Consider the following 25,373-nt stretch of genomic DNA (forward strand, 5'->3'; position numbering starts at 1 on the left):
GCTCCTGTTGGTCTCCAAAGTATTAGACAGTCCTAATCCAAGCTGTGAAGCCCTCCATCCCCCCAAATTTCTCCCACCGTAGTTAAGAACTCTTATTAATTGTTCCAGCTGCAAAATCCACTTGTACTGTGGGTCATATCTTATGAGCTTTTGGAATTGAAGTTGGATTGCAAATTCTTAAAATGTAGCAGAAATTTTGGTAGCAGTAGTATAAAAGCATTAAAAACTCTCTTTTTCAAATTAGTCAGTAGTATATATGACCCTGGGATTAGCTCAGTTGGTTCCAGCATGGTGCTAATAAAGCCAAAGTTGTGGGTTCAATCCCTATACAGGCCATTCACATAAGATTTGGACTTGATGATCCTTGTGGGTCCCTTCCAACTCAGAATATTCTGTGATTCTGTGATGTGCAATCGTGTCAGCATTCCAGAATATGCTGTTTAGAAACACATCCAAGGAGACTTAGGAGGGTGTGAGTGCACTCACCAGTTCTGCTTTTCCTCTGCATCTATTATTAATTCATATTGTCCCTGAAGAAATCTTACTCAGCTCCATTACTTACACTACAAAAAACCAAAGTATTTATGAAATAGTAGGAATGTCGCTCTTAAAAAGCAGTTTTTAAACACTGTTTCAGTTCTAAAGATTTTTCAAAGGTAGTGGGTAGGTTTCAGTGCATATTGGGAATTTAAAAAAAAATTAACTCAAAGAAATTTTAATAATATTTTAAATTATTGATGCCATAGGTGTCACAGTTCATCCAAAATTCTGGTTGGTAGGCCACTAGCAAAGAGAATTGTTACTGTCTTGTACTTGTTATGAGTAGTGGAGAAAAACACCTTGGAAACATGAAAAAGCAATTGTAAATGAGTAAAAAGGAAGACAGTCTAGCTGCTGTGTTCAGAAGCATTTGTATGTGTCCAGAGCAACTTAAAGAAGAGAGGAGATCTAAAGGAGACAGCAGTGAGGCAGCAAAGCAGTAGATCTTGATGTCAGGAAATGAAAAATGAGTAACTGAAATCCTACATATGTGTATCAGAGTGGTGGAAGGTAAGTAATAATGACATATGCAGATTTGGAGGAGAAAAGGGAAGAAGTTGGGCAGGGAGAGGGATGGAAGAGGAATTTAATTAAGGGGGTGGAGGGGGCCAAAGTAGGTACTTATTATTTTGTAAAAACCAAAGCGAGTTTTCCTACCAATTAGGAAACTTGCTGTTATGCATTTTTTGAATCAAAGCAATCCTTTATGAAAAGTTGAGGATGGAGAGAGGGTTTAATTCAGGGTTTAATTCAGTTTTGAAATGGAACTCTTGCTCTTGGTCAAGTTTTTGGGACCTCACAAGTTACTATGTTTGTCAGGGAAGTTCCCACACTTTGAGTGATAATTTGAGTTTAATGTGGTATTTCACATATTCAAAAGGCTTTGAGCATACACAAATGCTGTATTGGTTTGGAAACAGTAGATGGTTAAACAGTGCTAAACAGATCATGAGCCTGCCTCCTCTGTGTACAGTGAGATCTACTCTTTATTCCATCCCAGGCGAAACCAGAAAGACACTAGAAGACATCTTCTTTACAATGTTTTGTTTTTCAGGACAGGTCTTTAGGAAGTGTAATAAGGCTAGATGCAGGAGTGAGGTAGATAAAGCCTGCAGCACAGAAGTGAAGCTTTGGAAAAGGACAGGCAATGCAGGCTTGCCAACACATTGAAGTTACCACTCATGCTTTTCCAGAAGAAAAGACTGAAGCAAGCTTCCTCAGCTTTCTGGGCTGTATATCTTGTGCTACTGAGCTTAGAGATATGATGAACAATTTTACCCAACGTGTGGGGTTTTTTTAAATCCAATGTTTAAAATTCAGCATTTCAGGGTGCATTTGGATGAGACTTCCCTTACCTCCTCCCTCTTCTTTTTAGTATAATGCAACTTCATCTGTTCTAGATGTTGAATGCAAGCATGGGGTTCCTGGGCACTGTTTAACTCATGCTGCTGACTACATTAATTTATTAGAGTATCCCAAGTGATACTGATGGCTTAACTGAAGACAAAGCAAGTCCACCAAGTACCCTTTATGTTAAGCTAGGGTCTTAACAACCACCAGGTGCATATACATGGAAAGTAATGAGTAGTCCTAGCACAGTAGCAGACTTTTATTTGAACTAAGAGTGTTTTACTTTGGTTTATATAATTTTATATAAACAGAAAAATTGTTCTCAGTAAACTTTCCTTTTGGGAACATGATTTTCAATAGGATTGGGTTGGGTTTTTTTCCTCTTGAGTGACACAAGAGCAGCAGTAAGTTTTCTTTTATAAACTCTTCAGTCATTTGATCAGTATTATTTACTGACATTTGGTAAGAGCAATGAATAGCATAACATTGCAGAAATATCTACTGACCATCTTTCTCTCAGTCTTTCTTTTTTTTTAAGCATACATACACTCTGAAATCCATTAGGTAGCATTTGGGCGGCTACTTGTTAGTGTCCTGCCAATCACTCTACTTGGGCAAAAATTTTCATTAACTTTTAGAAATTGATTGAAAGTGGATTTATGTCTGAGCAGGAATTGCTAAACAGAGGTTTTTTTTGTTAGACAAGGTTGTATCAGAACACAGTTGTCAATCAGGCAGTGAGCAAATAACATTATCATACAGTCAAATGTGTGTTTTTTTAAGAATGTTGAAGAATGTTGTGTTTTAAGCATAGTTTTGAAGAATGTTGTGTTTTAAGCATAGTTTACTTTTTTTTACATAGAAGTCTTGGAAGGTAATTTATATATTGTTTAAGAGTAGTGAGTGGAAAACAGGACCTGTAACAAAAAAAAGAGGTCTTCCCATGGCATCCATTTTACAAGGTCATGACCTAGCTAGCATCTAACTAGTCTCAGTTTTTGCAGTGATGAGCAGTGGCAACGAAAGCTTCAGATTCTAAGGAAGTCTTAGGTATTGGAAATTAGGAGATTTCTTAGTATATATTTATGTTTCAAATGGATCATTTTACTCCTTGGGTTATATATCAAGAGTTTAGAATGTAAACTGTGATGAAAGTTTCCATGTGTTTTGCAGTGTGATTTGCCTGATCAGGCAACATTTTAAGTTTCTTTATCAACAAAGATAGTTTTTTTTTGAAATGCTGAAATATCACATATACTAGGCTTTGTAACTGTGTTTTCCCCTGTCTAAAAAAAAGTCGCTCTATTATCTAGAGATAACTGTACTCCTTGCAATGTGTCAGTTTATTTTTGTACCTTTCTTATTTTTCCGTGAGCATTTTCCTGGGGGCAGTGAGTTTTCTCGAAAGAAAGGTGATGGGTAGCAGAGGCTGCCCGTGAACCCTGTATGCTGCAGGATCGGTGGGAGGCGTGAAGGCTGAGTGCCACTGCTCGATAGATTTACGCCTCACCTCTGTGCAGTGCCCACTCTTAAGAAACCTGTGCCGGGGTGGTTTCTTGTTGGCTGACTGTGCTGCTCTCGCTGTCAGTTGTCTCAGCCGTTGGCGCTGTGTATTCATCCCTGCCGCTGCCAGCCCCACACTGCCAGACTGCGGGATGCCTGTAGCACCTGCTGGGGCTTCTGTTCAGGGCTCTGCAGGGGCCCGGAGTAAACCCCCGCTGAAGACCTCAGCTTCACTTTGATTGCGGGTTTGCCCTTTTTGATTCTCTCTGTGAGACAGCACAGTGCCTGGAGATTTGTCTTGAGTTGTCTGAACTTGGTGAATATAGTTAGTAAGAAGCTGACCAAGGTGACCATCCTGTAAGTGAGTTTATTTACCACTGTAGACATGAAAACCTTTTATCATATGTGACCTGCCTGCTTAGTATGAAAGCTTTTTGGGTCAGTTTGTGAAAGATTGGTGTCAAACATTATAAAAGCAGGAGATATCAGCCTGTACATGCATTTCTCTGTACATTTTTCAATTCTCCTTTTGTGTCCCTTGTATAGTTTTGATGGTCTCTTAAAAGCCTGTTTCTTAACTAGAGCTACACCTTTTCATAAAAATGAAGTGATAAAAGGGAAATTGAAATTAAAAAAATATTTACTTCAGTATTTGAAAGGAATTGGATACCAGGGTATGCAAAGATTTTAGAAGTAAAAAGTGATATGTGCATGCAAATATTTAAAGACATGGACCAACATAAAAATAGTTGATATTGTTTCTTTTCCTTTAATGAGCGTAGCAGTTGTAACTGGAGTAAGTTATAAGTGGGGCCTTCTGGGCTTTGAATAACAGTGTGTAAACAGTTTGAAGGGATTTTAGGCCTGTATCTTCTCTGGATATTGTCTGTGGTAACATTTATAAGCCTGTTAAAGTAGATGTTATATGTACTGTATACAATCTTTGGTTAGATCTGCACACAGTAGCTGAATGTATGCGTATAGTATAAAGCAGCAAAAACTTGGATGTGTTGGTTGTGTTTCTCTTTGTCTTGGCATTATTTAACAGTTTTGATGAAGTTTCATAACAAATCTGTAACTTTTGGGGATTTACCAAAAGACTAAAAAACAGCTTCGCTTGTTTTGCTTTTTAAAAATGCTGTATGGGATGACCCTTTTAGCATCAGGTCTAGCTTTCATCCCAGGCAAAATGAAAGAATAATTGAAGATAAACTTGAGTGTCTGAAAGCTCATCTTTTTTTCCCAAATGTGACTTGGTCTAGTAAAGTATGCTATCACTGCCTACAGAACAAGTCTATTGTAATTTATGCCATTTAGCATAGCTTTTGGTAGCTTGGATCATAGTCAACAAATGTGATACTGTACTTTGATGAAATCAAATGCATTTGATAAAGGAACTAAGGTAGATATACTAGTTCAGAGTATTTATTGTTTTTCCTTTCAAAGTTTACCTCTATACAGTGTTTTCACCCCACATCCTCACTTTTGTATAGTGACAATCCGTAGTGCAACATTTCTTCACTAATTAGAAAAAAGTGTAATATAAGAATTGAAAAGTAATGGAAATTTGAGACTGCTGTGGTGTAGTGTGGCAGTCCTAAGGAAAGGGTTATCTTCATTAATGGTTGGCCTATGTAATGACACTTAAATACATTCACAGAGAAAGAAATTAGTTTAATGAAAACTCAAACCTCAAGAAACTTGAGAGTTAACTTATCACCAACAGTACTGCATCCTGAACATCAAGGCTGATGGAGTTTGGTCCTCAATAAAGACATGCCACTAATTCTTAATTGCATTAATATATCTAATGGGAAAAGAAGAATGAGAAAATCTCTAATTCTTAAAAAAACCAACCAAACAAAAAAGAACCCAAAGAAATAGATAATTTTAAGATAGCACCAGTGTCATAACTGATACTACTATATCATTTCTTCATTAGAAAAGACTAAAATATACTCAAAAATGCATTGTCAGACATTAAAGTAATCCAGTTTACAAATATATAAATTATGTTTAATTCTGGTTAGATTAAAGTGTTCCACTCCTCACTCATCTGCAAAAAAAAAAAAAATAGGATTTTGATGTGGTAAGGTCAATGAGTGGAAGTTAAATATAGTCTTTATTCTTAACGTGTTGAAAAAGTTTTGAAATTTGGAATAATGTGTAATTTAAAATAGTCTCCTTGGTCTTGTAATCACAAAAAAATTATTGGAGTGTCTTATGCAAGCAGTGAAATATATTTTAGTAGTCTCCAACATTGTAATGAAAAGCTTGTGGTCATCTCTTTTGGAGCGAGCTATATGTATAATACCCTCATGGCTGCATTCCACAGATCATGCCACCCAGCAACAGCAGTCAAAGGAAGTGGTTTTTTTAGCTGTAAAATGTTTTCTGTGGAACAGACAGGTTGCTGTAGGAATATGAGTATTAGAAAAGGATGTTTTATGTGGCATGTAGGTTTGTTATTACTACAAAAACACACTGTGACTGTATTTTTATCTTATAATTGCCTCTCTAGATAAGAAGCTAAGAAAGAGGGGTAATTTATGGAAGAAATTATTCTTCCACCCATTTTATCCAACTGTATTACAACCCTTTAGAGTCATGATTCTGAACTCAGCAAGTTAGGTAGGACTAGGTAACAGCATGCTTTGTCATGTGTTAAATAATTGCTACCTGGATAGCTATTAAAAGTCAATAACATGAAGAACATAAAAGCATGATTATTTCAGATTTGTCCTTGAAATGTGGATCAAAGTTTATGATCATTGTACAAATGAGTCATTGCAAGAATAAAGAGAGCAGTAAAGGATATCTCTACTTTATGTTAATTGTTTGTGGAGGTTAAGTAAAATTGTTATATAAAGATTTTCTGAATGGAAAATTAGTTTTGCCGTCTGGGGAGAAGGAAATAAAAATAAAAAGGGGGTAAAAAAATCCTTTTAGTGTTTTAGTCAGCGAAGAAAAGATGGAAAAAGAGACCCTCTACAGAATTTCTGTAATAACACTAGTGGCCAAAATTTCTTACCAGATCTTGGATGATTTTTGATAACTTTTACCTTTGAAATACCTTTATTTGAATCAACACAGCCTCTTCTTATAAGTCTTGATTAGGTGGGTTTTATAGATTAGGAGGGAAAAGTTCTTTTGTGGGTCCAGAAAGTGCTTTCTAAATGTAGTCCCTTTTGTTTAACCTATGGACTCTGTCTCTTGCCTATCAACAAGTACGTATAATGTCTGTGAATGTTTATTTCTTCTCCTGCAATTTTTCATATGCTGCATGAAGCAGGCAAGATTTGTTTGAGTGTTTTATTTTTCAGTACCAAAACACATAAATGTTGATTATGGTGTACTAAAACATTTGTAGAAAAACATTTGTTGTTGTATTCGCTTCTTTCAGCTGTATTTTAAGGACGCAAAATAGTAAAACCTCAATTCCTCAAATATGAAGGCTTCTTAGATAGAACTCTTGGCTCCTTTATCTTTTTCCTTCATATTAAAAGAAAATCTGAAAGGAGATTGTACCTGAACAAATTTAACACCATCTCCATGACAACCAGCTGATTAATCGCTATCGGTCTGGCTTTGGTCCTCTTCAGTGAACTGATACTCCCCAGGTTTTTTTTAACATATCCTCTGTGTTTTCTATGAAGGTCATTTATTTAGTGACAGTATGACTTTGTGAAAAACAACCTTTTGATGCAAGCAACAACTTTCTTTAAAACCAGGTTAATCTTACCTGTGGTTTCCTCTCAGTTTTACTTCCTGCACAGTAGTAGGGAGTTTTGAAGGTTAGGGGTTTTTTTCCCCATCTTGCCTTTTCTGATATTTCAGTTTTCCTTTGAGCATAAGTGTTCCTCAGTACATTATGAGTGTGACTAGTTGAGGCTTAGGACCTTGCAGTACAGGTATATCCAAGCTAAGTGTTGTATCTAAGTAGTATAGTAAGGTCTGAGCCTCTGTTGCTGCATTGCTGAAGTATTCATACTTTCTTGTGTAAAGTCATCACTGCACTACCCTGCAGTCAGAGTTTCTGCAATGTTAGAGGTATTTTGAATCAGTCAAGATACTTGTGATAGCTACTGCATAATTTTTTACATTTATAAATTTATTTAGAAGGCCTGAGAATAGTATAACTGTTGCAAGTAATTGCAAGTTTTCCCCTATAACAGAAGTAACAGCCTGCGAACTGTAAGAACATAACATCTATAGAACATAAGATCTGTAGGTGGTCAGACCAATTGCCCATGTGGCTCAATATCCTGTCATTCCTAACAGCCTCTCACAGAAGATACCAGTGATAGACAGGGAAAGGGTGAGATTGTGCAGGATATTTTCCCCAGAACATTTTCCCAATCTTCACCTGTCTGTGGCTAAAAAGTTCAAGGTTTGCAAGCATTAAAAAGAAGAATGAAAGCTGAGACTAGGAAGGAAGTATTTCTCCATCCTGAACACTTCTTCTATTTTTAAGTTTTTGCACGTTTGGTTCCAATCCTTGTATTTACCTGTCATGTCTCATGGATATATTAGTTGTTTGAAGTTATTCCATATATTTACTCTTTGGGCGCTGTATTTTTTGCAGATGGTTTGTGGGACACCTTAATTATCTCATATAATTTCGTAGTACTTGTAAGACGTGGATATTGATGTTCAGGTGTAGTTATGAACTCTGTGGAAGATTAAAGTAGTACATTAAAAGGTTTGTATAGAAAAGCAATAGAAAAATCTGTTTTGACTGCATATTTTACATACTGTTGAAAGTAAGAAATGCATATAACACGCTATTATACTGTTTCTAAGGTGCGCATAAAACAATACAGAAAGTAAAAATGTTGAGGCAACTCTTTTATTTTCCTTCATAATCACCAAGTCAACAAAACAGATTTAGAAGGGTGAGATGCACTTGGAGAGGCTGAAAATAATTTTAGGTAATTTCCCTCACTAGCTGTTTTTCTAATTTTATTATTTTCAATCACTTTGTAGAAGAAGTTAAAACTGAAGATAATAGGTACAGATATTTTACATAATAAATGACTGGAGAAATTTATCTAAGCAGATGTTTTGTACTTGGGAAGTGGTGACAAGAAACTTGCACCAAAACCAGTCCTGAAAAGATGGGAAACATTTTTTGTGGTGTTAGTTTATATCTAGTCTGAATAATTTTCATTCAGCTACTTATTTGACATAGTGATATATCTGGATTTACAATAACATATTAATTATTTCCTCTTTTTTCTTTCCTTTTTGTTTGTTTGTTTGTTTGTGGTTTTGTTTGTTTTGTTTGTTCATGATGTGCTACTGAACAATTACATATGAAGATTGCTGTGTTCACTGTATCCTGGCTTGCTTGTTCTGTGAATTTTTCACCCTCTGTAATATTGTTCTGGGACAAGCATCCTGTGGCATCTGCACATCAGAAGCCTGCTGCTGTTGCTGTGGGGACGAGATGGGAGATGACTGTAACTGCCCGTGTGATATGGACTGTGGCATAATGGACGCATGTTGTGAATCTTCAGATTGCTTGGAGATCTGCATGGAATGCTGTGGGATCTGCTTCCCATCATGAAATATTTATCCCTTTTTATTTTAATCTCTGTAAAACTGGAGAGCTTTTCTTTAAAAGCATTTAAAGAAAGACAAGGTAAGATTTTCACACAACCAACTGGTATTGCACTGCTAATTCCCTTTATAGAAATGTTTTTTAAAAAGCAATCCTCAAATCTGTATTCTAACGCAGGTTGTATAGTTTTGTATGTGAAACTAAAGCTACATTCCAGCTTCCTTTTGTCTTTGCAAATGGAAGACTTTGTTGAAACCAAATTATAGGCCTGATACCACAGGCTGTATGAAGGCAAAATTACCATTTGAATTGAGTGATAGGTTTTGGTCAGAGAACAGACTGCAGAGCAAAGCCTTCAGTATTTGCCTTTACCTACTTTAGTGTTTAAACACTCAAATGCCTCCATGAATAACGTGCCTTTACAGACTTTCTGAAAATCAAAACATCTTTATTTCCATCTCTTTGGGTTGAAAGCAACTTTGCTCTATTATTTTAAGCTTAATTCAAAAACCAGCATCAGAAATCTACTGTTGGTTTTGCTAGAGTGGTCAAGTAAGCAATATTTCTTTTGTTTTTAATATCTCACTGGTTTGAGAGAGAGATTCCTGGTATTTTGCATTGTCAATATTGAAACTATCAAAAAAACTGTAGTCAAGTGTAAGTTTTGTGAAGGACTAGAAGAGTACCAGGATTTCTTTGTTATTAATCAAGGCAGAATAGAGAACTTATTTTTACTTCAGTACTATTATTACTTGAAATGCTTCTTTTTAGAAAGAGACTTTTGAAATCTGTCTAGACATGACATATATCCTTAGAGTAACAAACTAATAGACTAACAAATTTTCAAAATTTGGTTGTAAGGGGGAAATTATTAGAAGTTAACTCAAGAATCTCAACCTGTGGCCCAGTCAGTGTTTGTGGCCAGTGTCACAAAAGTTAGTATTTATTTCTTCACTGTGTGAGAAAGATCCACAGAGGGTAGCAGAATTTAAACCAAATATAAAGACCAAATTAAAACTCACTTGACTAAGAAATTCTGTCATTGAATGCAAAAAGCAAGTTAAAAAAATGTTTATTCTCAAATACATTTTAAGTGTTATTTTAAAATAACTGTATAAAAAAGGACATTTTAAAAATGTATGATAGCCTTTGAAAATAAAAGGACTGAGATTTAAAATGTTTGAAAAATACAGTTAGGATCTGTTGGACAACCTTTTCCCTATTATACCATCAGGGTTTTCCAAGAAATACCTCTCTTTGTAATTGTAATTGTGAAATGAATTTTTTTCAGCACATAAAAAGATTTATCACATTCCCAGATTTAGGTAATCAAGATACCCATTTTCTTTACCACCTGCTAATTTCTTCCCTCCATGTCTGTAGCTCGTGAACTTTTCTGTGTAAACCACCTGCACATCTTGATCTCACATACTTAAACTTTCCTATCCACACTTCAGAATTCCCATTTGTAGATTGCTAGATCTCATAAATTTAGGCCTTGTTACAAGAATCATCAATAGCCAATAGCATATATGTGTTGAGTGAATTGACCATAAATGTCTCTTTATTCTATAGTGAATTCAGTTTATGCAAATGTGACAAGCTAAAGATCACAGGAGTGTGAAGCTAAATCAACAAATTGTCTGATATTAACCAAAGCTTCTTCTTGTGAACACTGTCTAGTAGTGCCTACTACTGCAAGTTATCACTGAAGGTAACATAACCAAATCCTCAACTATACTGGGGAGCTGGGAAGTGTTACATTTTGCCTTAACATATGCAATATTGTGGTGTATTCTGATGCAATGTGGATTCACCTGCAGAGGGTGTCCTACTCTGGTTTTTATGGTTACTACAAGGATTATTTCTTATTATGTTTTTTTTTTTTCCCATATATTGGGCCAGATTCTGATCTGCTTGGCATCAACTACACACATTTCCATTTATGTCAGAATTTTCCATTGGTTTAGCTCCAGTCAGAGAGCAAAAAAATATTATGGTAATAGGCAGGCTAATAAGGAATCACATAGTTAAACTGATAAATTCCCAGTGCTCAGAATCTGACCTATGGGGCTCAATTATGACTCCTAAAAGTCTGAACCACATTGGGAGGGGGGAAGAGGTGCCTTGGCTGAGTGGCATTGCCTGGAGCCGTTTTACCTTTGTAAGACTTAATGCCTCTGGGGAAATTGGGGGCATCACAGTAAGCACTGGGACTCAATGCACCTTGGGAAAAGTCGAGACAGTGCTTTGTCCGTTGTAGGTCTATAGTTGACACTGTCATGGTGGGACGTTCTCTGGGGCTAACCAGCACCATGAACTGTCTTTCCTCATGTCCTTCTGGTCGCAGAGAGGTGAATTATGGCTGTTTCTTGTCTCAATGTGCCTTTGGGGACAGAGAACTGGTCTTCCAGTCTCTTGTCCTACCCCAATATCCATGCCTGCTGGAGCAGTTCCAGTTTTGTGCTTGGAAAACTGCACATTTGTATATGATGCTTTTAAAATACTAAATATTACTAGATGTTACTTTTACCACAGGATGATATATATGGTTTAAAAAAAAAAAAAAAGAGAGAAAATACCAATCTAGGGAGTCCTGTGTATAAGTTATCTATACAGTTTGGCCTGTACAAACCCTTGTTTCTACTTATAGGAACTCATAAGGGGTTTTGATTTGTCAAAATTATGAAAACCTGGGAAATGTATTTTTTTTAAGCATTCACTTCCATTACTGTTAAAATACAAATAATAATTACAAAAACTTGGTTCGTGCATATATGCATATGTGTTCATACTCTGTCACTCGCATGGATGCACACATACAGACATGTCTTTTCCCACTTCATTTGTGAAATACTAGGAAGTGAAAATAGTGTTATTAAACCTCATAGTGATTAGAAGTATCAAAGTATTACAGACAATTGAAAAAAATAAAAAATTGTGTGTTTTGTTCAACATTTAAATGCAATCTGCTACTGTTTGTCATAGAGATATTAGCACTTTTGGAAAATGTATCTTTGTAGCAGAGAATATTAGCATGTAGTTTAAGGAATTCCTTTCTGTATTTATATTCTTAAATTCTGTTTTGTAGTTTTCACTCTATAAACAATCTTGTAAGCACCTTGTGTAATTAAAACAAGCAGAATTAGGAGTCAAATGTGAAAATAGAGTTTAAATAAAATTAAAATATCAGAACTTAATTGTCTATTTTATAATAGTTTTTGTAACTTGTACAGTGTTTCAGTATATAGTTCTGCAAACTGGCCCATTTGAAAAACTTGCTGTTTGTATTTTATATCAACTGGATGTGCTACTTACAAACACTATTTTGAAATAAAGATCTTTATTTTGAAACTTTGGGATATCTTTTTCTTCTAATCTTGCATTGTTACTCCTCTGAACATTAATTTCATATAATTACATGTCTGTTTGTGGTTTTTCTTCCATTATGACACTTCCTGAAGGTGGTATGTTGGTCTTTGAGTGATTTACACAGAGGGTGAACCAGTGTACACAAGTTGTCTTACAGGTGGAGCTAAGCCAACTCAGGTTCTAAAACCAAGCTGAACCAAGAGTGTAGTCGGTTCATAGTATTGCAGAAGCCATACTACAGTCTAATTGTCTATGTGGTCTGGGAAACAAAGGCGTGCACACAGTACCACTGTTTTAAATTAAGGTATGTTTTTAAAATCAGTTAGTTTAAACACAGATGGAGTAGACTTCCAACTGTGATTTAACCAAAGATTTTTTTCATGTTGTCCTAAGCTATGTGAACATGCTTATGTTACTTTAAAACTGCAGAAACTGCATGTCTACAGTCTTTTACACTAATTTTTCTATCTCTATTTTAAGTTTATTGAAATTCTACCATGTCTGTGTATATGTGGGCCCTTGGAGGGTCTAAAAAAATTGCTTCTCTGGGTATTGCAGAGGAAAGATGATAAAACTGACAGAAATTATGCTGGAGTGTGTATCATGAAGTCTTGCCGTTGAGACCATTTGCGAAAATAATTGTTTTAGTAAGAGAAGTAATAAAAACAGACAAATAGCATCATTTGAGAATTATTACAGGTGTTCTAGCCAGTAGCTATAAAACATAATATTTCTAGAAAAAAATGGCTGTTGTGAAGAAGGATCAGGATTATTCAGGAGCTTTTTGATTGACTAATTACTCTATTTCAGCCATAGTACTCAGGTTAAGAACTGTTTGTTGACTTTGATGAATCACTGTATTTATAATATTCTAAATGATAAACTTTTCTGAGCTCTTCACATATTTAGGTGGTTTTTTTTAAATTGTCTTAATGGTTGCAGTATTTGATATATGTTCTTGGAGAGCAATACCAATTGCATCAATGTATCTCCAGATAAATCTCATATTGTCTGCACTCTTGTAACTTTCTGGAAGGCAACATATATATCATCAAATGAATCATACATCTGAAATCTTACTCTTGGCCACAAAATTAAGCTAAACCTTAGAGAAATATCTCCCTGGTGTCTTTTCTCTGTTGTTCTCTCTGTCTTTATTTAAGTGCATACACCATGTGTTGGAAGACTCCATATAGTGTTGATGGTGACACTAGTAGCTCTAGAATCCTACAGGCATTAATCGTACTTTTTCCTCTACCTTCTTACCCTTCTGCCAGTTCTTAGCACTCCCAAAGAGAGCAGGGGGACCTTAACTCAATTTCAGTGTCAGGATATTGAAAGAAGTTTGATAAAAATAATACTGTGCCCTCACTTCCATGATGCACTTGTTGAGTGTGCTCAGTACGCTTGAATGTGAAGTTGGTTGCTTGTACAAAACACTTGCTTATGCTATTTACCCATGGTTTCATGGCATAAAAGGATTGCTCTTCTATTCTTTAGAAATCTTTAATATGATGAACTACTTTTACTATAGTTGGAAAGAGAGAACTTTCTCTGAATCATCATTCTGCAAGAGTTTCATTAGGTCATCTTAATCTCTATATGGTTTTTAATGACAGATTCATAGAATGGCTTGAGTTGGAAGGGACTTTAAGCATCACCTAGTTCCAACCCTCCTGCTGTGAGCAGGGGCGCCTTCAACTTGCCATCCAGCCTGGCCTTGAACACTTCCAGGAATGGAACATTCACAACTTCCCTGGGCAACCTGTTCCAGTACACTGCATACAATCCTGTTTTCTTCTTTTATGTATGCATGTTATAGCATTTGTTAGTACATAGCCATCCAGTATTCATAAAAATGGGATGTTAGATGAAAGATTGTGTAATACCTTTATACCTTTAATACTATCTTACTAATTTTTATTCTGATATGCATGTGATATTTTAACTGTCAAAATACTCCACCTTAATTGAGGCTCTTTATATCATCTCAGTAGGGTATGTGATTGGTGCCCAAGCACTACACAATCCCTCTTCAATCAGTGATGTAGGATTCAGCAATTTGTCTCATCTCCGAGTTGCATGAAGTGACCACACTGAGAATGGTCTGTACTCTAACTTGTATATGTTTCGCATTACAATCCTGCTTTTTTAGGCACCAAATCCACGGTGTCTACCTTAGTTTCTTTAGCTTTATCACAAGGTGATATATTTGGCTTTGTTTTTCTTTTAAATCTTTGTTGTTCAAAGAGAACAGAAAGGGCCTTCATTGTGGAGGTCTAGGACAATACAATACATGTTACATTTTAAGTTATTTCTTCATCTTTTTTACATTCACTGCTATATGCAACTTCTAGTCAAACAGATTTGTAAAAATTATGTCTTTGGAACTCTGGACTTCACCTAAGTAACTGTAGCTCAATAGTTGTTTATGTTTAAACAAAATGTATGTTTAAATCAAAATGTATTGATTCTGTCTTGCTCAAATAAAGAACGAAAAGTTCTGTTGAGTTGGATTCTGCAGAGTCTTGCAGACTGGCAATATTCAAAGTAGTTCTGCTCACAAGAATAAGACTAGTACATTAATTTCAAATTAATATATTTTACAGTAACAGATATGTATATATGCTAGTTTTTACATTCTGTGCTACTTTCAGTTACTGAGGACTAATAAGAAGAAACAGGGAAGAATAAATGTATTAAAAAACATGGGTTTGCTTTCCTCCCTAGGAAATGCAACTCCATTTGTCTGTTTCTTCATGTGAGGAGGAGACACCTTGATTGCATATTTAATGTAGACTAACAGCAGCGATTTAGAATCTGCAGTAACTTCAAGGTCATTAGAAGTAGCATGTGAAGGATAAAGGGAAATGTGGTGCAAGGGACTCACTTCTATTGACCACTGCTCTCTCTGTATCAGTAATCTGCTTTGCAACTACTAAGCTTTCATGGGGTTAAGTTTAAGAAAATTAAGATATCCATGACTGAAATTTTATATTCAGTCTTGTTTCTTCAGAAAGAATAATTAGACATATTTACACAATTACATTTTAGTAAACTATTATGTCAGCCTAACTGTAACACATATTCTGGTTAAAATACATTAAGCAGCAATCCAGAAGTAATTTAGCTGCTGAAGGCATTATTTTCTATCTAATTATTCACAAATTAATGAATAAAATTAAATTCCAATCACTGAAAAAATGAAGCAATGGTGAGAATCAGAACTACAGATTAGTTAAAGGTATGCAATGCATAACAGAATTAAAGCCTTCTTTTATTCAAATTCAATGCTTAAAAAAGAACAAATCCATCATCTTGAAATTTGACTTGTAGCTTGACATTAAAAATAATATGAGTAGAATTTTCAGTGGGGTAAGCACAAAACTAGTTCAAGTAGTGTCACTCTCAATTAATGTACTCAGGTGGTGTGCCCATTAAAATTCCCACTTGTGGGTTCAGCTCTCTATGCAAATGGGGTCATTACCTGGAGAATTTAATTGGGTATGACACTGGGAGTAGGAATTGTCCTTTCAAAATAAACCTTCTTGCATACATTTTCACTAGAAATTTGATTGTTACATATACTTCATATTGTTTGGCTCTATAAATATTTACCAAATTGAGAATGTCCTCAGTTATTTAGTTTTTTACAGGTGATTCATAATGCATCAAAATGATTTTTAAATTGTTCCATGTATTGCATATGCAAGTCTTGTAACAAAAACCTGTGGTGAAAATGTATTTCTTGGTGTTTCACATCCTTTTAAAGTTGATAGTAATTTTTATAGCATCTGAAAGCAAAACTGTAATATTTTTGTAGTATGTGTACATGTAAATGAAAACAGGTTACTTCATACTGAACTCCTATCTCACAAATTGTTTGGAAAGGACAAAAACATACTGTGTTTCTAAGTTATATTAACTTCTAACTTTTGCTGGAAATTACTTGGCATAATCATTTGTATAAATAAGGCTAGTACTGAAAGAGATTAGTCCCAAAATGTGCACACAAATCTTGTGGAAACACAGAAGTACATGGTTGGAAAAGACTTCTAGAGAACTTCCAGTTCAGCAGTCTAAGCTGAAAGAATATCCAGAATCATGCTCTTGGAAACCTCTGATGGAGGGAATTTTGGACACTAGAGATAATTGTCACCAATGCTACAGTAGTTTCATAGATAGAAAGCTTTTTTCTAACACCCCATTTAATCTTATTTTCATTTCTGCAAGTAAGACTCATGTACCTATGTTCCATTCCCAGTGGATGTCTAGAACAATCACCATTCTCTTGTATCACTTTTATATATTAACCTTTCATATAGTTTATATACTCCTATCTGGTTTTCTCTTACCTAATCCAAAGAAATCTAGTTCCATTTTCTTCAACCTGTCTTTTTCAGTACAACATTAATTTCAGACACTAAAAACTGTATAAGCTATGCTTCTCATTTTAAACTATCACAAGACTCAGAGAGCAGGCATTTTTTTTCTGCTAATAAGAAACAGAGATGTTGGATGGTATATTGAGATAAGAGGTATATTCATGTCTATAAACATGCATGGATTTCGGTAGCATGAAAGGTGACAGTATTTCAGTTGCACCTTAACTTCTGTAAAGGGAACAGTCCAAAGAATCAACATTGTGATCTTCTACATAAACTCTTGAAAGATTTTCATGAGGTTTGTATTTTAAAATTTCCAGGATGGAGACCTACAAGTACTGTCTTAGCAAATAAACTGAGAAAATGATTCTACCATGTCATTAAAGCTTATCTCCATTTGTTACTTTTGTATTTTCACTCCATCTCAGCTTTCAGCTGCTTGCCATTTCTTTTCAGCACTCAGTTTACTAATCCAACATCCTCTGTGTTTTCACTAAAACTTCCTGTCCAGTCCTATTGATTCTCACTGCTTCTTTGATGCTTAATCCATATTTATGAATTAAAAAAAAGCTACTAACGACTGATGTTTTTCTTATTAAATTTACCTATAACTTTGTAGTAGCCTTGCACTATGGTTTTAAGAGCATGGGTTAGTGTGGATTTTAACATAAAAAACTGTATTTCAAAAGGTTGAAATACTTACTACTCCTCATTTTCAAAAATGTAATTAGAAACTCATTTATTCACAGGCAAAATCATTGGTAGCTTGATCTGAAAATAATGACAAATTAAACTATAGAAAAGTACTAATGTATATCCATATAGTTTTATGGAAAATACTTCTCAATTATTCATTAATGAGAATAAAAGTTTGTCTGATAAGAATAGTTGTATAGCCATAATGTACTTGATTTCTTAACACTTTTGACTGAGGATTTATATGACATCCTGATTTGCAATATTATACTTTAATATGTGCAGGTGGTGTAGACTAAAACCAAGTAACTGATAGGTCTCAAACAGTAGTTGTCAAATGAAAATATTGTTAAAAGGGTGATTTTAGAGAGGTCCTGAGGAAATTGGTACTGTGCTCTCTTCAACATTTTAATCACCGATCTGGAAGCATTTCTAGCAGAATTTGTAGATGAATCAATAGCTGATGGAACAGTAAATTAAATATGTATCTTTTCACAAGGTGCTTATTTAGAGCAATCTGAACCTGGTAGGATGGACCTCTTCTGAGAAAATGTTTTTCCATGCTATGAAAGGGAAAGAAAATATTTAGAATTTACTTCATAGAAAAAAAAGATTAATTTTCAACACTTTGAAAAGATCAGAGGGACATGGTGAAGAAGGTACTGAACAATGGTTTTCAACTGAAATGCTGTGGCCTTTTGTGCTGACCTTTCAATATTTAAATGGATCATGCAGTAAGTGGAAGCAGGGAAGAGCACGTGCTAAGGAAATCAGTTTCAGAACACTACTTTCTGTTCTTCACATTTTGAAAAACAGAAATAGTCCATAACAGAACAATAAAAATTACTTAGAGACATAAAATCACTTTAAAATAGAGAATTGCATAGCTTATTCTACTTAGGTTTATCCACCCGAAGACTGAGGTGTGACTTCATCACACTGTACTGGTATCTTCACAGGCACAAATTACAGTGCTTTGAACCTCTTCTTATTCTGCCAAAGAGATGCAAAAAGAGCTAAAATGTAAAGCCAAAATAAAATTGATGTCCTATTTCTTACCTGAATGTAGCTGTGAAGATAGTAATGAGTTGAACAAACTATCAAATTCAGCATTTGATTACACACCTCCTGATAGTCTTGACCCACAACTGATGCTTTTCTGAAAGATATGCTTACTCTTAAAAGTCTGTGTGTGTGTATGCATACATACATACATACATGCATACATACATACATACATACATATATATACCATATATAGAGAAAAAAATGTAGTGAATAAATGCTGAACTGGATAGAATTTTACTCTTTTTCATATTAGAGAGGTTAAATGAGATGGTGCAGTAATACCTCATGGATTTGTTTTCTAGTGGCAGGAATAGATTATCCTAACTGCAAATGGGGTTCACAGAATTCTTACTTATGTCAAACATTAAAATAAATAGAAATAAATATTTAAAAAAACCCCACCTTTATTGGCACAATATCTATATATTTTAGGTGTGTAAGGAAAGTAGTGATATTCTGTACTTTTTATCAGCTGTGCTCAGAGAGATTATCTAATGAGGAGGTGATGTTTTCTGACCTGTGCTCTGCAAGGAAGATACATGCATCAGATGCAGTTCTCCTGGGTCCACAAGGTGGATTGCTCCTTGATTATCTTCCCATAATAGGTTCTACAGCATCTCTGTGGGTTGGGGTTTTATTTGCTGGGATTTTTTTCTTGCTTTTCTTCTTTACCCTCGCTGGTGGGAGCATGAGAAGTACCAATATCTAATATTGTAGTACCAAAGTCTAATCTAATAAAGTGGACTTTAAGTGGTGCTGGGGTTTTTTTGCCACTGCAGGATTTCCACAACACAGATATGTATGTCCTCTCTCACAGAAGCTGTCTGGGATAATGTGGTGGTCACAGATGATTAGATGATTCCCATACCAACATTCAAATATAGTGAATGTAGGTTATAATTCTGGACTAATAATTCAAATAAAGATTAATTTCTATTGCAAAAATGTAAAACACATTAAATGTTAATTTCAAGGGCAAAATGAAATTGAAGTCCCTAAGAAAATACCTTAAATTGGATGAATTACCTGTAAAACAAACATCATAGATAAAAAGCGAATTTACTTAATATAAAAAAAGTTAATAAAATGGGCTGTGAAAGGAAGATAAGCACCAGCGCTAAGATAAATAGTCCACTCACACTGAAATAAAGCATGAAAGTTCATCTATGCTATAAAAGTTTATGGAAAATTTACAAGACAAAGTGTATTCCGGTGTATTAAACAAAGGACCAATGGGATTTGTGTGTTGTGAGCTGCCAGTAGGCTCATCATAACTGTTACAAATCTACTCTGAAATGTTAAAAGAGCAAAAATACAGAGCTAGAAGGTCTAATTCCTCTGGGCTGGGGAAAGGAAGTGGGTACTGACTCTTTGCTTTGTACACTATCCTTCCACACGTTGCAATGCAGGAAATTATAGAGCAGGTGGAGAGGTCAGATGTGTGTGGAGACTTAACTGCATATTTCACTTCCCTACTCCTTAGTTAGAGGTTAATATAATGCTGTGTTACATTGATTCAGCAATACTTTTGCATTCCCCTACTCCAGGAGAAATTTAACTCACAAACGATACCATTAGGTTTATTTATTTATTTATTTCCCTCAGGTTTCCTTGGACCCGGGTTATCCTTAAGGGAGTCAAATGATAAAATGAAAATTGACCCCTATGGAAATTATTAGTAGTTTGTTAGACTGTGTTATGAGACATACGGGGATTTCTCCAATGACCAAAATGGATTTTACACTTTTCTTATCCTGGTTTCCAGAGACAAAAGGGCTAAATAATCCACTGTGATGTATATGCTTCCATCTGTGTTAGGCCATTTTTTTATTCAGTACTAATAACTTGTAAGCCTGTTGGTCCCATTTAAACCAAGTGTAAGGTGAGAGCAATTGAAAAAAAAACAAAACAAAACCCAAAGCAAAAACAAAGGAGAATGGCCGTATTCTTACCCCACTGAGAGGACACTTGCAGAATTCGATCAGCTCTTATAAACCATCAGGGAATCCATGGAAGGGAGACTTACTAAAAATGTTTAATTGTGGAAAAACCTACAGCTGAAATTGACATTTTATTAAATGCACAGGAGTCAAACTGAGTGACTGAAATCACACAAATGAAAAGTAATTCTGCTCATGGAACAAGCCGCTTTGCATAGTTTAAGCTTGACTCTCGTAAATATGAATAGTGTAAATTACTTTCAAAATAATTCCTACTTCTTTGTCTCCAGTTTTGTAACATTTACTTTTGGAAAAGTTATGGTATTCCCCTTTAATGATTCAGGTTCCCCCCGGGCGCTCTCCCGTGCAAATAGCTTTCTAAATCCATTGTTCGAGGGTAGTCTTCAGGAATAAAACTAGAAATTACTGAAAAAATAATTTGGTAGTGGCTAAGAAAAAAAGCCCGAAGGATTAAAAAAGAAACTTTGTTGGTATTAACACATTTGCTTGTTTATTTTCTTTTTACCAATAACTGTTTTTGACTCAAAACTAAATTTATAAAATTTTTGATCCACATAGCATGCTGAAGCAAGTTTTTGAATTAAATGTCTTCTACTTAAAGCAATAAATAATATACTGCATAATTGTGCTCACAGTTAGCATTAATAAAATATTGTATGTGTAATTTTTACGACTAGAAGTATCGCTGTGGATGTCATATTTTACTGTACACATAGCTTGATTGTTGCAGAGTAGACATCTGCCAGAAACATTTCAGTTTAGCATGATGAATTTACTGTAACCCTGTCAAAAATCACATTGCAATGCCAAAGTATCGCTTTGAATATAGGTTGAAAAACAGAAATAAGTGTGTTGAGGAGGGTTTTCAAATTCTCTCAGAATCCAGTCATTACTGCTGTTATGGCTGGGCACATAGGAATGCTATTGCTCCATGGGGGATTCCTGGGAAGTGAGCATTCCTTACTTAATCAGGTTAGTGCAAAGCAGGGTCCTGTTGACTGTAGATGCCCTGCATAGTCTATCAGCACTCCAACGAGGATGCTGGTGCACAAAGGGCAGGCAGTTTGCAAAAAAGTGTAAAGACTTTTTGAGGTCTTTTGTGAAAATTTAAATGGAAAGGGCACAATTGTTTGTGATATCTTCTGTGCTGATTGTATTTCAGATACTTTATTTTTTTACTAATTTTGTATGAAACACTTTATCCAGTGCTGCTTGAGTTAATATGCACGTTAAACTCTTGTGTTTGAATTATTTGGGCCCAATTCTGAGCTCAGATAAGCAACAGAAGAGACTAAGGAAAAAGCTGACTGGAGGCTTAATGGAAATTCTCTAGGATCCTGACATTTCAAGAAATAGTGTATCAAGAAAGGTAAGTACCTCTGCATCTTTGATAAAAGATGCTTCAGTGTTGTATGTGGTTTAAATAAATGCAGGATAGCTCATTTTTTTTCTCAGGTTAGATCTTTTTGTATTTTCAATAGAGGCCAAAGGTGTTCTAGCATGTTTCAAATAGAAGCTAAGATATGATCCTGGGATGTAACTCAAACACCACATTTGTATATTTTATAAAACTATTATTTATGAAAGGGAATTATAAATCTGCATCTGCATAGGCCCACTGTCTGCCTACCTGTATGAATATTTCCATAGCCTTCAGGTTTGAATTAAGGGGATCATGCCAATATATAGTCTTCTTTAATGGACTTTTAAACCATGGACAGCAGAACTGATTGCTCACATGTAGATACAATTAGTGTAAATGACTATTTCCTGACATTAATATACTAAACAATAGACATGCATTGTTTTCTTTATTATAATTTTCTATTGTTAAGCTGATTTCAAACACTGAATATAAAGGTCTGATGGCAGAGTAGCAAGGGGAACTTTGTATAAAAAAAGCTTCACAGTTGAAACTAGCATTAAATGGAGGAACCTGTATTTTCCTCTTACCTTCCCTTTCTCAGAAATGTGCCTCAGGGTGCTGGGACAGATGGAGCCAGGCCACTGGAGAGCAAAAAACCCCAAAATCCAAACCAAAGTGAAATGAAAACCAAAACCTCCTGAGAGGTAATAGCCTGGAAAACTGAAAACCATGTTCAAAAACAGCCAAGGAGAAAATTTCTTTGTTCCTTCAAAGTGCTTTGGTGAGGTATGTGGGAAAGTGTCTGTCTGTAAACTTTCCTTTCAATATCTACAATCACTGTATTTATGTCTATACAATGTATTGCTATGTGCCTGTAAATGTTAATATTTATACTCATGTACATGTACATGAGTTCCTCTCCAACTAAATATTCTTGCTTGGACTGTTTATGGCTCACATCCTACCCTGCCTTGCTCCTGTGAATAACCAGCCCAATGTACTGACAGACTGACAAGACACCCTATTCTGCTACAACTGAATTAGGGCTAATACACATTACGCACAGTGCTGCCTGACAAATTGAATCAGCTGCTCTAAGTGATTTTGCCTGTTTCAGAGTACTGGGAAACTCAAAGGGCATCAAGTCAAATTACACATTGATCGCTGTTTGCCCTGTAGCTTTTGCACACAGAAGGAATCACATACAAAACTTAGAAGATTAGTGGAAGAGACTGCATCAGGGGAATATCACATGTAAGCATGTACAAGTTGGACTTCTCTGGTTGGTAGTAACATTGCAAGTCTAGCCATCCAGGAAAAAACAAAATTAATGTTAATGTGTGCCTCCCATTTGACACAGACTTAGACTTCATCATCCCTTCTGTAGAGTTTCTAATTTCCAACTTAGCCATACAATAATTTGTGTTTGTTTTAGGGTTATTTTTCCTTTTTCAAATAAACAAAATGTCAGAGTATCACAAATTAGAGGTGTGTCTAGATTTTTTTTAATGTAGAAATACAAATCCATATGTATTAATGCTTATGAGATGCTCTATATTAGAATATCTTTAACAACAGACATCACTGATCTACAACTGTATGATTTACAATTATACAGAGTCTGGGTGACAGCCTAGTAGTCAGATGCTTGAGAACACAACTTTTATTTTCAGTCTTTTCTTTGGAACAGCAGAGGCTAAATGGTTCTTTAAAAAGCAGTAGCAAAAAAGAAAAAGTCAAGAAAGCAAAGATTCTCATATGAAAGGAAGTCGTAGCCAAATGGGGGTCGACCTCTTCTCCCAGGCAATTAGCAACAGGACAAGAGTATATAGTCTTAAGCTGTGCCAGGGTGGTTTAGGTTAGACATTAGAAAGGAATTCTTCGCAGTAAGGGTGATTTGACAATGGAATGTGCTGTCCAGGGAGATGGTGGAGCCACCATCCCTGCAGGTCTTTAAGGAAAGACTGGACACAGAACTTAGTGCCATGATCTAGTCGATATGGTGATGTTCTATAAAAGGTTGGACTCCAAGATCTCAAAGACCTTTTCCGACCTAATTGATTCTGTGATTCTGTGAACTATTTATTCCAATAGCTGACATTTAAAAGAAACCACTAAACCACATCACCGAGCGCCAGATCCAGGCGTCTCTCAAACAAAACCAACTCACAGCATGTTTCTCAGAGGAGTTTCATAAATATTACTAAAATAATTTAAATAAGCCTCTGTGTTCTGGATCTCAGTTTACTGATTTGTTATTTATGTAGAGTAGGATAAAGTTCACCATGAATCTATGTGTTTCAGCCTTTATGAATGGTCTCCCAAGCATTTAGTCCACTAAATGATCATGAAGTTTCTGATTTCTGTCTATTGCTGTGTAAATATTTGTTCCAGTTTTCTTACAGTTAGTTATTAAAAGCACTAACACAATTTCTCTAGAATTTCATTTCTATTTCTAAGAAATGAGCCACTTCATTTCTATTCTTGCTGTACTTTCTTGTAGTCATAGACTTGGTAAACATATCAAGAAAACATGTTCTATCCCTGCTTCTATGAACTGAGGTTGCCAGTCAATGAGAGGTGACAGCAAATGAAGCTGAAGTGTATGTACACACTTCAGGGTTGCTTCCTGTCACATTCTGTGTTTTGGACACATCCTTTACTTCTTTCACCTAATGCTTGCTACTCAGTCATGATCAATATGTTAGGAAGAATATGCTGCTCAGAACTCTTCGTAACACAATTTCTGTTTGTTTGCTTAGGTTGAAAGCTTTTTTGTTTGTTGTTTCAGTGAATTCCTTCCACAGAAGGAAAGAAAACTTTCATTTTCAGTAGCGTTCTTCACCAGATATGAAGTGGTTTGGATTCAAGGACTAATAGTCTTTTGACTTGACTTAAAAATCTACTGTATCTGTTGTTTAAGGTCAAATGTCTCAATAAAACCTTCCATAGAAGTGACTCGTTATCTTGCACTTTTATCAGGTCCCTTCTGCAGTTTTTCCCCCAGCTTTCTTTATTTCAAAAATGACAATGATGGTATTTGAGTTTTCTGGAAATGTCTGCACTGTGATGCATGTTGTGAACAGAGATGGTTTTTTTCTAGTTCTGCTTCTGGGCTTCCTCTGATCTTTTTAATGTACAGTGCAGCGCTGTCTTCCCTAGGCAGTTCTCTTATCATTTTCTTAACTTGTTCTGTTCCTCATGCAGAGGTAGCTTGTGGAGCTATGTAAAGGAATCATTCACAATAGTAGCTAAACTGCAGAAAAACATTTCTAAGGATTCAACAAAAATGAAGAATTATGAACATTTGTCCTTTTTTAAAGCTCAAAATGAGGAAAAGTGAAGGTCCCACAAGCCTCCAAAAGGCCCTGCACCTTGACCTGTCAAACCAACAAAAGTTTTATCCATTATAAATGCAACATTCTTCTCTAGGAATTGCTTTGCTTAGGATTGTATTAAGGTCATAACGAGTAAACAAAAAGACTTGGACCAAAGCTAAACATTTGTTGATAAACACATATTTTAAAAACTTAAACACCTTTTCTTTCCTCCCCCTCCCTGCATGCACC

The 25,373-nt window shown here is 35.4% G+C and overlaps 1 protein-coding gene across 5 annotated transcripts in view; it reads left to right on the plus strand.

The window, feature by feature from the left end:
* The window catches only part of MDFIC (MyoD family inhibitor domain containing), a 75,587-nt gene extending 63,269 nt beyond the window's left edge, over positions 1–12,318 (plus strand). For 4 of the 5 annotated variants that reach the window (XM_027659376.1, XM_027659369.1, XM_027659401.1 and 1 more), the window contains one exon: positions 8,715–12,318. In XM_027659376.1, coding sequence (XP_027515177.1) covers positions 8,715–8,962 — 248 coding nt within the window. In that variant the 3' untranslated portion in view covers positions 8,963–12,318. The remainder of the gene's footprint in view (positions 1–8,714) is intronic. The other variant, XR_003530315.1, reaches the window with a different exon arrangement.
* Positions 12,319–25,373: the final 13,055 nt, after the last annotated feature.

The sequence above is a fragment of the Corapipo altera genome, unplaced genomic scaffold, assembly GCF_003945725.1.
Source record: "Corapipo altera isolate COAL_440 unplaced genomic scaffold, ASM394572v1 1, whole genome shotgun sequence".
NCBI classification, from domain to species: Eukaryota; Metazoa; Chordata; class Aves; order Passeriformes; family Pipridae; genus Corapipo; species Corapipo altera.